General features: G+C 39.0%; 1 protein-coding gene across 1 annotated transcript; it reads right to left on the bottom strand.

The window, feature by feature from the left end:
* Positions 1 to 7,772: 7,772 nt before the first annotated feature.
* Positions 7,773 to 9,002, bottom strand: LOC131802144 (uncharacterized). The gene is made up of 2 exons (XM_059121608.1): positions 8,804 to 9,002; positions 7,773 to 8,747 (listed from the first exon to the last, which is right to left on the bottom strand). Exons 1-2 carry the CDS (start codon positions 8,901 to 8,903, stop codon positions 7,897 to 7,899), a joined length of 951 nt encoding a protein of 316 aa, XP_058977591.1. The 5' UTR covers positions 8,904 to 9,002; the 3' UTR covers positions 7,773 to 7,896.
* Positions 9,003 to 14,606: the final 5,604 nt, after the last annotated feature.

Below are 14,606 nucleotides of genomic sequence, written 5' to 3'. Positions count from 1 at the left end.
TCATTCCGTTTGTAACACCTCTAAATATTCGTCGTAGACCCCATAAAGTATATATATTCATAATCAGCATAAAATTCTAAGACGATTTAGCGATGTCCGTCTGTCTGTCCGTCTGTCTGTCTGTCTGTCTGTCTGTCTGTCCGTCTGTCTGTTGAAATCACGATAGAGCCCACATTATTTGACGTAGACCTTTGAAATTTGGCACAAGTGTGTGTATTGTCCCTAGAATGGTTGGTATTGGAAATGGGATATATCGGTCCACGTTTTGGTATAGCCCCCATATAACGGTACCTCCCGATATTCGGTATTTTGATTATTTTTGCCACATTTTTCCACGGATTTGTCTAAAAATTGACCTCTGTAAGTCGTAATGGATTCTAGCTCCAGTGGGGTAACATTATATGTATAGGTCCACGTTTTCATGTAGCCCCCATATAACGGTACCTCCCGTTATTCGGTATTTTGATGATTTTAGCGACATTATTTAAAGGAATCGTTCCAAATTTGGTGTTTGAAGTTCGTAATACATACTGCAGCATAAGAAAGAAAATGGGCCATGTAGGTCCACGTCTTGGTATAGCCCCCATATAACGGTACCCCCCGATATTCGGTATTTTGATCATTTTAGCGACATTATTTAACGGAATCGTTCCAAATTTGGTGCTTGAAGTTCGTAATACATACTGCAGCATAAAACAGAAAATGGGCCATGTAGGTCCCCGCCTTCGTATAGCCACCATATACCGTACCCCCCGATATTCGGTATTTTGATGATTTTAGCGGCATTATTTACCGGGATTGTTTTAAATTTCGCATGTGAAGTTCGTAATGGATACTTCAGCCCATCCCAGAAAATTGTCTGTGCAGGTCCACGTCATCGTATGGCCCCCATATAACGGTACCCCCTATATTCAGTATTTTGATGATTTTAGCTATATTTTAAACAGATTTTTCTTCAAGTTTCGCATTTAAATATTGTAATAACTTATGACAAAATTTGACTATGCAGGTCCACGTCGTCGTATAGCCATTCGGCATTTTTAAGATTTTAACAGATTTTTTTTTTTTTTTGAAAATTGCCAAATTTGTACCAAATGGTGGAGGGTATTAAAAGTTCGGCCCGGCCGAACTTACAGTTTTTTTACTTGTTCTTTATATTTTACGGTCCTATTTAATTGTTTTTAAACATGAATGTTTGCCAAAATAGTTTATAAAGCAAATGGATAAAAAATATTTGTATAAATAATGACTTAACACTGTTTTGTTCTTGATTTAAATAAGCAAAGAGAAATTTGACTGAAAAGAGATATTTCTTCTTGAGCAGCACTGCTGGTAGAGACACGCGCTGTTATGTTCTCTCAATTTTTGTTACTCACCTATTACATTGTTATACCCTCCACCATACTATGGAGGGTATATTAACTTCGTCATTCCGTTTGTAACTCCTCGAAATATTCATGTTATATATTCACACCCAACAAAGTATATATATTCTTGATTAGCGTAAAATTTATCTTTCGAATGAATTGAGATAGCAGGCTAAAAAATTGCACATGTTTATTTTGCCAGTAGGCAGGTGAAGTTCGTAAATGGGTCATGAAGTTCCACGTTTTCATATAGCCCCTCATATAACGGTACCTCCCGATATTCGGCATTTAGATGATTTTAGCGTCATTATTCACCGGAATTGTTTCAAAATTGATATTTGAAGTTCGTAATGGATACTACAGCCTATGACAGAAAATTGTCTGTGCAGGTCCACGTCTTCGTATAGCCCCCATATAACGGTACCTGACAATATTCGGCATTTTTATGATTTTGGCGTTATTATTCACCGGAGTAGTTTCAAATTACGCATTTAGAGTTCGTAATGGGAAATACAGTCTGTGACAGAAAATTGTCTACGTAGGCCCAGGTCTTCGTATAGGCGCCATATATCAGTGCCTCCCTATATTCGGTATTTTAGGTAGAATACTCAACGAAATAGTTTGAGTTGTCGTATTTGAAGTTCGCAATGAATGCTACAGCCTTTGACAGAAAATTGTCTATGCAGTTCCATGTCTTCGTATAGCTCCGATATAACGGTACCTCCCTATAAACGATATTTTGATGATTTTAGCTACATTATTCACCGTTTAGTTCAAATTTAGAATTTGAATATCGGAATGGCTTATGACAAACAATGCCTATGCCTTAAAGGTTCTGCGAGGCATAGTAAAATATGAAATTTGAAAAGAATCGAGTGCTTATTTCGAAAGTTATATGAGATATAATAATTTAAAATTTTGACCCTTAGTGGGGGGAGTGACCTGATATATTTAATTTTCACACTTTATTATGTGTTGATAGAAATATTCGGATGTGTGGAATTTGAAGGGAATTGGATGCTTACTTCGCATTTTTTTTAGCGTTTTGGTTATTCAAAATTTTGACCCTTTGTGGGGGAGGTTCCAGAAGGAGTGGACCCATAAATCCCATAATCGCACCTAATTATGTGTTGATAGTAAAGGTTTAGATGTATGAAATTTGAAGAAAATCTGTGATTATTTCGCAAATTATAACAGTATTATATATAAAAATGTTGACCCTTTGTGGGGGAGGTACCAGAAGGAGTGGACTGATATTTCCCATCTTCAAACCAAATCTTTGGTTAATGAAAATATTGTCATGTGTGAAATTTGAAGATCGGACTCTTATGTCACATTTCATTAGAGTTATGATTATTCAAATTTTGACCCTTTTGTGGGGGAAGTACTTGATGATGTGGACAGATATTGTCCATTTTCATACCTCACATAGCACAAGCAAAATCGGATTATCCTTTCTCTGTCTGTGCAGTAAAAAATTTTTTTGAACATTTCAACGTTTTGTTGGGGAGGTACCAGAAGGAGTGGATCGATTTTGCCCATGTCCGAACTCGATCTAAGTTTGATAATAATATTACGATGTAACAAGCTTAGACCAAGGCGGATGCTCCCTTCTAGAGTTATTGTACAGACCAGCCAGACAGAAGGACGAACGAACATTGCTAGATCGACTCCAAATGTCTTGAAACGGATTTAGTCCAAAGAGACCTAGGGTCCAAAACCGTTGTTTCGATGAGGTTCTTTTTGGTGGAGGAATTTCGCAGGATGCTGTCGAGAAGTTAAAAGATATTTGCTATCTGCTCTTATTTTATGTTTTCAACTTTTGTCATTGGCGTCGAGTAGCTTCTTCTGTTTAGCCGTAACTTCTTGGCTAGCCCTCGTATATTGTGGCCTGGTGCCTGGGCGTCAAAGTGACACTTTACACGCTGATATTTGGCTGGATGATGAAGTCACTCTCATGGGCCCAGAACACATAACTTGGACGTTAGCACACATCAGCCAATGCTAGGATATTAGACTGCAGCCAAGCTGGCGCAAATTGGAACAACTGAAGTGCTCCAAAGCTGTGCAGTTAACACATTCTGTTGCCGGTCTCAGTTGAAGTGACTTATTCATGAACTTGAGGCACGTGGTGTTGTGATGGTAGTAGCCAGTCAACAAGTCTACAAAAAAAAGTGTTGTTGAAGGGACAGGAAAAGTGAAATGGAGTAGCTAAGCATCCGACACCCTCAAGTGGATGAGAGATTTTAATATTTTCCAACTGTTGCATACATCCATCCATTTGTCCATTTGTCCGCCCGAAAGAAAGCAGAAGACAACGTGATGAAGTGGTGGTTCTCCTGCTGGACGAATTAATGAATTTTAACTGTTCTCAATGTTCAATTTCAAAAGCGTTTCATGGCATCAAATTAACCATTTTCCAGCTTCATTTTCAATCCCCAGAAACCTCCAAGCCATTTGCTGGGGATTAACTTCGGAATACTGATGTCAGATGATGTAGCTATCAAGCATTTGTCTCCCATTCGGTGAATTTCTAACGCTTTGCATTTCCCTCCCGCCCCCTGCCACTGGAGCGTGTGTGGGGGGTATTAGCACCCCAACTAGGGTGATGTAAGTGATAGCCGTTTCCGACTGCAGCACTGACACACAAACCGCTAACATTTGTAAGTGGGCCAAAGCCTCGTCTAATGTTTACTTCGTCAGCGCCCTTGTTGATCCGGCTGGATGTGTGCCACTGGTGGATGTGTCGGCATTGTGGTGTCGTTACGTGGTTGCAATTCATGCACTTGTGATGTTTACCCATTTCCCAGCGGAAGGAAGCTTACAGCCATTACAGCCATTGAAAGACACACGTAAATGTATCCGCATACAACAGACACACACACTCAAACATCGATCCGCAATGTTAAACAAATTCTAGTCAAACGCCGTGCTTGAATTTTCAATTTGAATTTGAATTTGCCAACGTTTAGGGATGCGTCTATCTGGTTTAGAGATGCACTTCAACAAATCTCCAAATCCCATGAATATGGCTACTTTCGGCAAGAAGCTCCAAACATTCATATACACATATCAAATGTTATTTTTTGAGCGAGGCTGAGAGAAATATTTATTTATTTTTTATGTGTATGCCTATGTGTACTTTAACCTTGCGAAAATTGACTCTTTCAAATGGATTACCCGGATTTCATTTGGAATGTGGTCCAGGGTATGTCATGCATTTACTTCCCTGTTGCACCTGGAACAAGGCGCTAGAGTCAAGTTACCTTCTAAAATAGAATCCAAAATAGATATTCTGTTCCGAAACCGTTGTGCGATCCTGCAACAACCGTAATATTTGATTATGGCCAAATACGGACAGGCCAGTAACATTTTATATAATTTCGCCAAAAGCAAGGCTTCAATAGTTGTCCATGCCTGGCATCTCTATTGGTTTCCGACAGGCAAATGGACAAGAACTGAAACGTTTTTTCCTGCCATTGAGCAGCTAGAATTGTTGTTTGAAACTTGCAGTTCAATTTTTTTGTGAGTCGAAAGTTTTTGAACCTATGTGCATTCAAAGTTGCGAACAAACGACGACGGCGTCTCCTCTCGAGTGCGATATCAGAAAGATTTGCTTGTTGGACAAAGTTTCATTTCATTGTCACGGAGATATTCTAGCTTGAAATTGGCAAATTGGAATGGTTTAGATGTTTGTGATTTCGGTGAAAAATGGAAAACGATTTGGTCAAATTGTTCAACTAATAAAACCCGTTATTCGCTCCCTCGCACGCACACACACATCCATTTGTAGTTACTTGCGGGAGTTGGAAGGATGAGATTGCTGCTTTAGTTTACAATGACCAAAGGGAAACGTGTTACTTAAAAGACGTCTTTGTTTGTCTTAGAAGTGATGTATTTGGAACAAAATAAAAAAAAATTAATAAAGACTCGTCTCGTTCGTCCTAAAAATAGTCCTACCCCGAATTTAAGCTCAAAGCATTCACCCTAGGCAGGAACATGAATGGAGACATTTTTGAATTAAAAGTCATATAGGTATCGATTTCCTGACTGGTAAACGAACCTCCATTTCAGTCTGGCAAAAGTAAAAAAGTCTGACAACGCAGACAGAGGACCCCTAACCCCCAAGAGAAAATAGACAAAGACACAAAGAATGATTCTAATGCAACTATCCTCATTCAATCCTCTTATCGAACATTTATAGACAATATTGAGTCCTTTGTATACTTTAGAACTTGTAGAACTCTTTTAGATGGATTTTTGATGTCGTCCTCTGTTACAAGAGCTACCCTGAAACAAAATGTCAGTGTTCTAACTTTTATTAATCGCTCAATAACAAACCTTTAATTACTTTTCGTGATCTTAAAGAGGTATTTTTTTTTAAATTTCAACTTATCTCAAACCTAGATCGCAATATCTAAGACAAGGTTCGTACCAATAGCTACATTGCAATGTTTTATCATTTTGTACGCTCATGCACATTTTAGCACTTTTCATGGCTTAAAAATTTGACATCTGACCTCTGGCTTGATAACAATGTTGCATCGTATTGCACTATTGGTTCAAACTGCTCCTGCCAGTTGAATTCTGTTGGAGAACGCAGTTAGTGGAGGCAATACCAAAACGTAAACCTAAATTTACAATCTTTAGCTACAGGAGTTGTTATAATTGGTGCCGAATTTAAAAACATTTCGTTAAGAAATATGACTAAAATCATCAAAATATTAAATATCGAGAGGAACAGTTATATGGAGGCTACCCGATATAGTCCATGCCATATAATACTTAACCTGCCTGCAGATAGAGGGCACCTCTAGGCAAAAGAAGATAATTTTGCCACGGAATTACATTTAGTGCTAGTGTCATTAGTAAAAACCTTTTACAACAAAACTTACCCCTAACTACATTTTTTGGTATTTTTATATCCTACAGCACTATGCGTTGGGGGTATTATAAGTTTGATTAGGCCAAAAATTATGTAACACCTCGAAATATTGGTTTCGCACATAGAAAACTGCATATGGATGTTCCTATCTCGCCGAGCTGAGTCGATCTAGCTATGTATGTCCGTCCATGTTAATTTGTAATCACTCTACAGGTCGCAATTATGGCCCCATTTCACGAAATTTAGAATGGAGGTAGGGCTAGAGCTAGAATAGAAGCCTATTGGAGATGATCGCATAAAATGTAGGGGTTAAAATAGACTAAAAACTAAAATTTTTCCTGAAGCGGAAGTTGGCATGGGCCTAAAGCTTAGGGCAGAAATCTTCCAATTTTGATGGTCACCGTGTAATATTTAGTGGGTGACATTAACATTTGTGTTTAATAAATGTCAAATTTTCTATTACACCGCGAATATATTTAATCCCGGCGAAATCACAAATAGACGAGCAGGTCAATTCTGACCGATACGTGGATGCCAACATGTATACAATGTGTTACACAAAGGAAATAGATGTTAGTTAGAAGGTTTATATCTCAAGAATGGCTGGCATAAAAGTATAAAATCTAAAAAAAAATCGCATAAAAAGATGCCAATGATGATATTAATGTAGATTTTGTGTATTTTGTGACATTTTTTCTAAAATATTTTAATATTTTTTATCGCATGCGATTTTTTTAACTTGACTTATCATACTGAAGTGAATTTTTTCACCTTACAACACAGGTTGGGGTTATTATATACAGATTCCAATTATCGTCCGATCCTTACGGAAATTTTCACAAGGGTAGGGTTAGGCTCAGAAGGGTTAGGTTCAGAAGAGCTAGGCCTATTGTTTTCAAAGATCTCTAAAAAATATATTTAGAGGTTGAAATGGGCCAACAACTAAAAATGTTCCTGATTTTGCAGCCGTTAAAGGTAAAAAATAGAAACGAAAGGACATGAAATCTCGTATGAAGTTATAGTTTAGGACAGCGAATAGAATGGATCACTACTTTTGTGTGAAAAAATACCACATTACTTACACAAAAGGCGAACTTCTTGCTTTTTTACGCTGATTTCGTTAACGAATATAGCCAAATATCGTAGACAAGCAAATCATATAGATGAGTATAAATCTGTCATAAGATGATCGCAAAACATTTAGGGGTTCAAATGAACCCAAAACAGAAATAATTTTCTGATCACACAATTGAAGCCAATCGACACGCCTGAGAAGAGAGTTAAGGACAGATAAGAAGTCTAGCTTTTTTGATGACCTTTGGATTATATTTAGCAGTAAAATGGACCACAACAACTAATGTCCCTGGTCGCAATGCTAAGGATAATATCTGGGCAGTGCTCCGTGATATAATTTCAAAAGCGAGATCTCCCAAAATGGGTTTGGACATAAGGGGGCTTCTAGCATATTGCAGTGCTGTAGGGTATCACATGAATTTTGCAAAAAAAAAAAAAAAACTCACGCAAAAAATGTCGATACGTTGTAGTACCTTGCTTAGTACGAATTTGTATGCATTTATTTGATTTATGTGATTTATGTGATGTCATATGCAATTTCATTTCATCGTGGGGATGTATTATAATAATCTATAACCTGACCAGAACTTCATACGATTCGATACTAGCTTCTTCGCCACCGAATGGAATATAGATGCATCCATGGGAGGGATGAACTTTGCCCACACTCAGACTACCAGCATGTTCGGCACGACCAACGTAGAGAGTTTCGCCGTCACAAGTGATGCCCGCGGGCACAGCACCGGGCACAATGTTTCCATTTTCACAGGCAACCCACATAAAACCTGCTCCAACCAGGACTTGGAAATCTTCCACTTTCTCTTCTTCGCCGTCCCAACAAATATAGGCACCACCCTTGTTGGGAATAACTTTGGCTGGCAGTAAATCACCATGCCTACATACACGGCCAACATAGATGGGGTCACCGTCTACGTCACAACCTCCTTCGAGCGCATCTTCGGGCATCGAATCAGCAGTGGCGGAGATCCACTGGTCTGGTTGCGTTAATACCTCGTAATCTGTTAAGCTGACTTCCTCTGCGCCGTAGGGGATATAGAGGCAACCGTGTGAGGGGTGTACTTTGCCCAAGCTCAAACTTCCTTGCCAGAATCCGCGTCCAGCATAGAGAAAATCGCCATCAGAAGCTCTGCCGACTTTTATGGCCGCTTCGGGTACATCGCCATTGGCAGCTGCAATCCACTGATAACGCAATCCAGTCAACACTTCATAGGTTTCGATTTCGTACTCTTTGCCGTCGTAGCAGACATAGGCTTTGCCTTTAGCTGGAATAACCTTGGCTGGCAAAAGATCGCCTGCGAATTCAGCCCGTCCAATGTAAATGGTGTCACCATCCGAGTCGTAACCACCCACCACAGCCAGTGGTGGCACAGTTCCATTGTCACAGGTTATCCATTTGTGATCTGAAGACAAAAATGAAGATTAGTTTCACTTCATGCGAGTCGGAACAAATACTTACCCATCTCGAACACAACCTTTAGCTTCCGCTGCAAAACAATTACAAAGCCCACAAGAGAGTTGTGTTCCCAAGAAGATTCCGTTTTTATCCCCGTTTCCATCCACCACCATCACCCTATGGAGGGTATAATAACCTTGTCATTCCGTTTGTAGCCCCTCGCAAAAATCAAAAATCAAATAGCCTTCACATAATGGTGCCGCCCACTGTTCTGAACATCTAAGTCTCTTCTTTTCTTCATGATGGAAGGTATTAAACATTCGGCGCGGTCGAATTTAGAGAGTTTTTACTGGTTTATCTTGCGAAACTTTTACCTTCGACGAACTGAACAAAGAACTTTTGATAAGAACTTCTATACGGGTTGTTAAGTTTCATATCTCTGCAAACATTGTTGCAAACATTGTTACCCATAAAATGATTGTGTTATAAAATCGAATTATTTTTGTCCCGATAGCAACTCAAATTCGATTCCAAAATCAAGTCTCGCATTTGTATTGCCAAGAGGTAAAGAAACACAAGTAAGGGAAGGACAAAAGCCGGCTTGGGCCGATTATAATATACCCTACACACTGTGCTTATTTAGCGGATATAGCTGTACCTTAAAAATAAACAATGAAATGAAATAGACAATACCAAAGAATGCCGGCTTTGGAGCGGCTATTCGAGTTGCATAACGAGGAAACAAAGATTCGTTTAGATTATGAATCTTACAATATTTTATTCAATAATTCAGACACGACTTTACGCAGTTCTCACTCTACTTAGAACACATCTTAACTTTGCATTTTCACTAACCGATGTTTACAACTAGCGATTCAATACTAAACCGATTGGTCTTTTATTCAATCGTATTTTTAGGTCCTCATGTTCTACAATGTTGCAACTTTAGTTTTATACCCTCAGCCATATAGCTGAGCTTCCTCAGCGAAATAAAATTAGATCCTAGGTCTCTTCGGACCAAACCCGTTTCGGGACGTTTGGAGTCTATTTAGTGATGTCCGTCTGTCTGGCTGGCGCACTATAACTCTCGAAACTTGGTACAGTGTAATATTATTATGAAACTCAGAAAGAGTTAGGAGACGGACAATATCGATTCACTCCTTCTGGTACATTCCCCAAAAAAGGTTAAAATTTTCAAAAAAAAAAAAAAAAAAGAAAAAAAAAAAAAAAAAAATATATATATATATATATATATATATATATATATTTTTTCTTTTTTTGCTGCACAAAAGAAGAAAGCATAACACGATTTTTCCCCAAATCCTAATGTTTGCATCAGTGCTAGATGAGGTACGAAAATAGAAAAAAATAGGTTCACTCCAACAAATACTTCCCCCACAAATGGTCAAAATATTGAATAAATAACTTTTATAAAATGTGGTGTAAGAGTGCGATTGTTTCAAATTACACACATCATAACATTTTTATTAACCCAAAGTCTGATGTGAAGATGGAATATATCCACTCCTCCTGGTACCTCCCCAACAAAGGATCAACATTTTGAATATCCATGAAGTTCATAAAACGCGAAATAAACACTCGATTCCATTCAGACTTGGTGCATCTCGATATTTCCATCAACACAGGATCTGTTATAAAGATGGTAGAGATCGAACCATTTCTTCTTGTACCTCCTCCACATTGGGTTCACGATTAAAAAAAAAAAAAACAAATTTCACACATACAACTTAAGACCGCTGTCATTTCTAAGCCACTCGTCCGACAACTGTAAAAATTATTCCAGTAACAGCTCATTATATTGTTTACAAGGGTACAAAAGCATTTTGACGAGAAAACAAAGTTATTCGTGATTGCGTGATTTCCTTACATTTGACTGGAAAACCACAAGTGGATATCATTAGAGCACTCCAGCATTTAAATGTGAATACATCTTTTGTGTCTCGCACCATCGCTCGTTACCGTGATACTGGTAGCGTAGCCCGACGTCAAGGAAATGGACGGACGAAAACAGCAACATCAGCAGAAATGGTTCGAAAAGTAAAGAAGCGACTTGATCGGAACCCGCGTCGCAGTGGCCGAAAAATGGCTCGCGAGCTGAACATGTCGTAATATTCCATTCGGCTCATGAGCTCTAGGTAAAGCCATTGAAATTTCAAAAAGTACAAGACCTTACACCGCAACATAAAGAAAACAGACTCAAAAGAGCTGCTTCGCTTGGCCGAAAGTTGTGAACTGCCGAATTTGGTTTTCTCCAATGAGAAAACATTCGTTGTCCAGCAGTTTGTAAACAAACACAATGATCGAATTTACTTGCCAAAGAGGTCAGTTGAAAATGTGCACCATCGGTTGGCCACCAGAACTCAAGCGCCGGCCATGGTCATGATGTGGGCCGCCATAACAGCCGATAGTCGCTCTCTGCTCGTATTAATCGACCGTGGCATCAGAATAAATGCCGAATATTATCGCGAAAATATTCTGGAGGATGTATTAAAGCCTTTGGCACGCAAACATTTTGGTCGCAGACCTTGAACATTCCAACAGGACTCAGCACCATCGCACTCAGCACGCACCAGCGCACATATACCGCAGAACAACATTCGGGCAGCATGTGACTGTTTCATTGGCCATTTGAAGGCCATAATTCGTGCCAAAGTTGACCAATTCGAACAAATCTAAACTTATTCTAACATTTGATGCTGTTTCCGACATTTTTTGCTTTCATTCAATAAAACTTAAAACATAAATGTTAAAATTATGGCGTTTGACTTTGTTGCAGTTTTTTTTATCTCACCCCGTAGCGCAAAAATAAACCTATTATCAGATTTTATTTTTTTCCTTTTGGCAGGCTTACAATTGAACCACGTATTTACATATGTTTATTATGAAATTATGTTTTAAGTAAAGTTTCGAACATTCTAAGAATTCCGAGTTCGTTAAACCCCTCCACCAGATACCGTCTGTCTGTCTATCAATGACAAATACTTGATGTGGCATTTCACAACGCCTTTATGCTTCATCATATCGGAGGCGAAAGAGCTATGAACGTCAGAGTTTGACACATTTCCAGGCGTTGCATGTGTACATCGTGGGAGGAGTAGAGGCACAGTAAGGCGTGAGTTTATAAGCGATTTGTTGTCAGCGTTGTCGGCATTGTAGGCTGTAATTGAATTGTCTAATTGCAGGTGTCACACTCAGATTGTTGGGCTTGTCAAAATTGTGCGTTCTATTTGTTCCTGCCCATAACTACTCATCCTCCAACATCTTGCTAATGTTCCCCTGTGGGCAAACGTGCTGAAACTTCAATGAGAAGTGTTGAAATGAAACATAGTGTCATTGACAGATGTTCCAGTGGAAATCGTTCACGGCATGGAATTCAAGTAGTTTGTCGTCTGCCATCACTCCAAATATGAATATGTTGTTGTGTAAAATTCTTACGAATAATTTATAGTCATCTAACAGTGGCTCACAGCCAAGGTTGGTTGGGAAGATGTATTTTTATTTGGCGTGGGACAAAATTAATTTTCAACGTAGGATTGTGCAGTCCCTTATAACGGCAACTATCTTGTATTCGGTATATCAGAAGTTTCAGTCCAACGTCCTAATCAAACTAAATGCCTATTACCCAACTGAGTCGTCAAACTCTCCCAAACGTTGATACGGCGGTATCAGTATCCCAGTCAGTTGTTTCAACTGAATGGCCTATAATTTGGTATTTCCGATTCGTAGTGGAAAAACAATTTTAGAAATTTGGTTTTCAGGTTTTGAAAAATACAAGTATGTTTCTCGATCACATGACAATCTTTGGTTTGGAATTTAATAATTTTAGTTATAAGTTTTAATCTCGGTTGTGAATATAAAATGTTGATTTCAAGTGTATAGTATCTTGTTTTGTGTAACACCACCCCATCGAGTATAAAAATTCGTGATCAGCATAAAATTCCATGTCGACTTGAATATGTTCCTCTGTCTTTTGAGACCAAGATATTGACAATAATACTGACTTATTTGACATAGATTTTAGATTTGGCGCAATATTTTGTATTATCTTTAGAATGATTGGTGTTGAAAATGATGTGTATCGGTCCATATTTTCGTATAGCCCGGTACACGGTACCTACGGTATTTTGATGATCTTAGTGCAAATTCCAGCCAAGCTTGGTAAGAAAGTTATATTCACAATACTATTAAATATAGAACATCTCTGACAGCTCTGAAATCCACGTCTGACACAATTGGATGCAATTCGAATGCTTTTGTTTGAATAAGAAGTATCCATACGAACTCGGCCTAATGCCAGAGCTTCGAAATGCGTACCAGTTTCACTCTTTACTCGAGCTCGGGATAAAGTACTCCTGCGAGTAAAAAATGTATCGAGTATACATATATATAAACATGTTTCTATTCCACTCAAATGCGTTTTCAACTTTAAACTACATTTTTGGAGATGTGACAGATTTTAAGTAAGTGAGCGATGATCGTGCGCCATTCGATTCGTTTAAACTTCGCCTTCGAATGATATGATGCTAAAATGGCTAAAGAGGCAAAATAAATTAATTATTATCGGTTTAGAGTATTTCATTTAGTACTTATACATACACATTGGGGTTACAGGATATTTCAATAAGTTACGAACCGGATGACAAACTTAATAAAACCCCAACCTCCTCTCTACAAACGAACATGTTAGCCCAACAACACCAGATGCAATAATGGACGTTTTTGTGTGTTGCCATCGTCATCATCATCATCCAATTGCTATCATATTTAACCACTAATGTGGACTTTCCAACAAATTCATAGTCTCATATGTTCGCGTATATTTCTTTATAATAATGTGTCCTGTCTCAGTGGAAGAAGGACAAGGCCACGTACATTCAGACACACACACACACAGACGAACATATCGCCAGCACTCAGTCTGCCAGTGCTGTTGTTCCATGTGTTTTTGGTCGATTGTTCATTCATTCCCTCATTCATATGTATGTCGGAATTAAAGACAATGAGGTTTTGCAAATGTAATAATAAAACGAAAACCATACAACAATGAAAGCTGAGAGCAATGAACAGCTCATAACTCAAGAGCAGATGCCATGACAACAGCGCAGCATCTCGGCCGCAGTGCACGCCACAGTCCAACATTGGCCAACGCGAGAAAGGAGAGAGAAACAAAAAACGGTCACCACATGTCAAAAAACAAATGTTGCTCCAACACGACCACTCCCCCATTTCCCTCGCTCCCCCACACCTCCGTTGTAGTTTGTTCTATTCCTTTTCTCTCTCGTCTTTTGTTTCGCTGCTCTGGGCTGACATAAAGGCAGCAACAGCCATAGAAGTGACGACAAGACAAACATCGTGGCACACGAAACCACTTTCCACATTGTGTTAATGTTTGTCGGTGGCAACAGTGATGTTGGTAATGTTGGTCTGATGGGTTTGGTTGCGTCTTTGGCTGCCGCCTCCAACTGCCAGCCAGCCACCCGACCACTCGCCTACCAACGACTCAATGGCCAAACTGTTATGTGACATATGAATGCAAATGTGTGGCGGTGTGTCGTGTGCGAATGTCAGTCATTGTTGGTGCCTTAATAGCGCCACGCTGATCATTTGATGCTGTGAAGAGCTTGTTTGGAGCAAGGGATGACAATGAGCTCTGGTGGTTAGCTGGCCAAGCCAAAACGAAAACGAAAGGGACGAGGTGAAGTTGAGAGAAGATAAAGGATTCCTTATAATTGTATTTATGTTAAATACTCATTGTTGCGATAATGTAAAAGATAGACAAGCATGTGACGGAGTGTGTCCGAATGAGGGTGTGCGTGTGTATGTGTTTGCTATTCAAGCTTGGTGA

This window comes from Musca domestica, unplaced genomic scaffold (assembly GCF_030504385.1).
Source record: "Musca domestica strain aabys unplaced genomic scaffold, Musca_domestica.polishedcontigs.V.1.1 2, whole genome shotgun sequence".
NCBI lineage: Eukaryota > Metazoa > Arthropoda > Insecta > Diptera > Muscidae > Musca > Musca domestica.
The sequence above is the reverse complement of the archived record's forward strand: the minus strand, read 5'-3'. Positions and strand labels throughout refer to the sequence as shown.

Bases quoted from the DNA above. Each gene is read 5' to 3' on its own strand.
- LOC131802144 (XM_059121608.1), bottom strand. From the start codon at position 8,903: ATGGAAACGGGGATAAAAACGGAATCTTCTTGGGAACACAACTCTCTT. The intron at 8,748-8,803 runs GTAAGTATTTGT...TTTTGTCTTCAG, and splicing joins AAAGGTTGTGTTCGAGATGG to ATCACAAATGGATAACCTGT.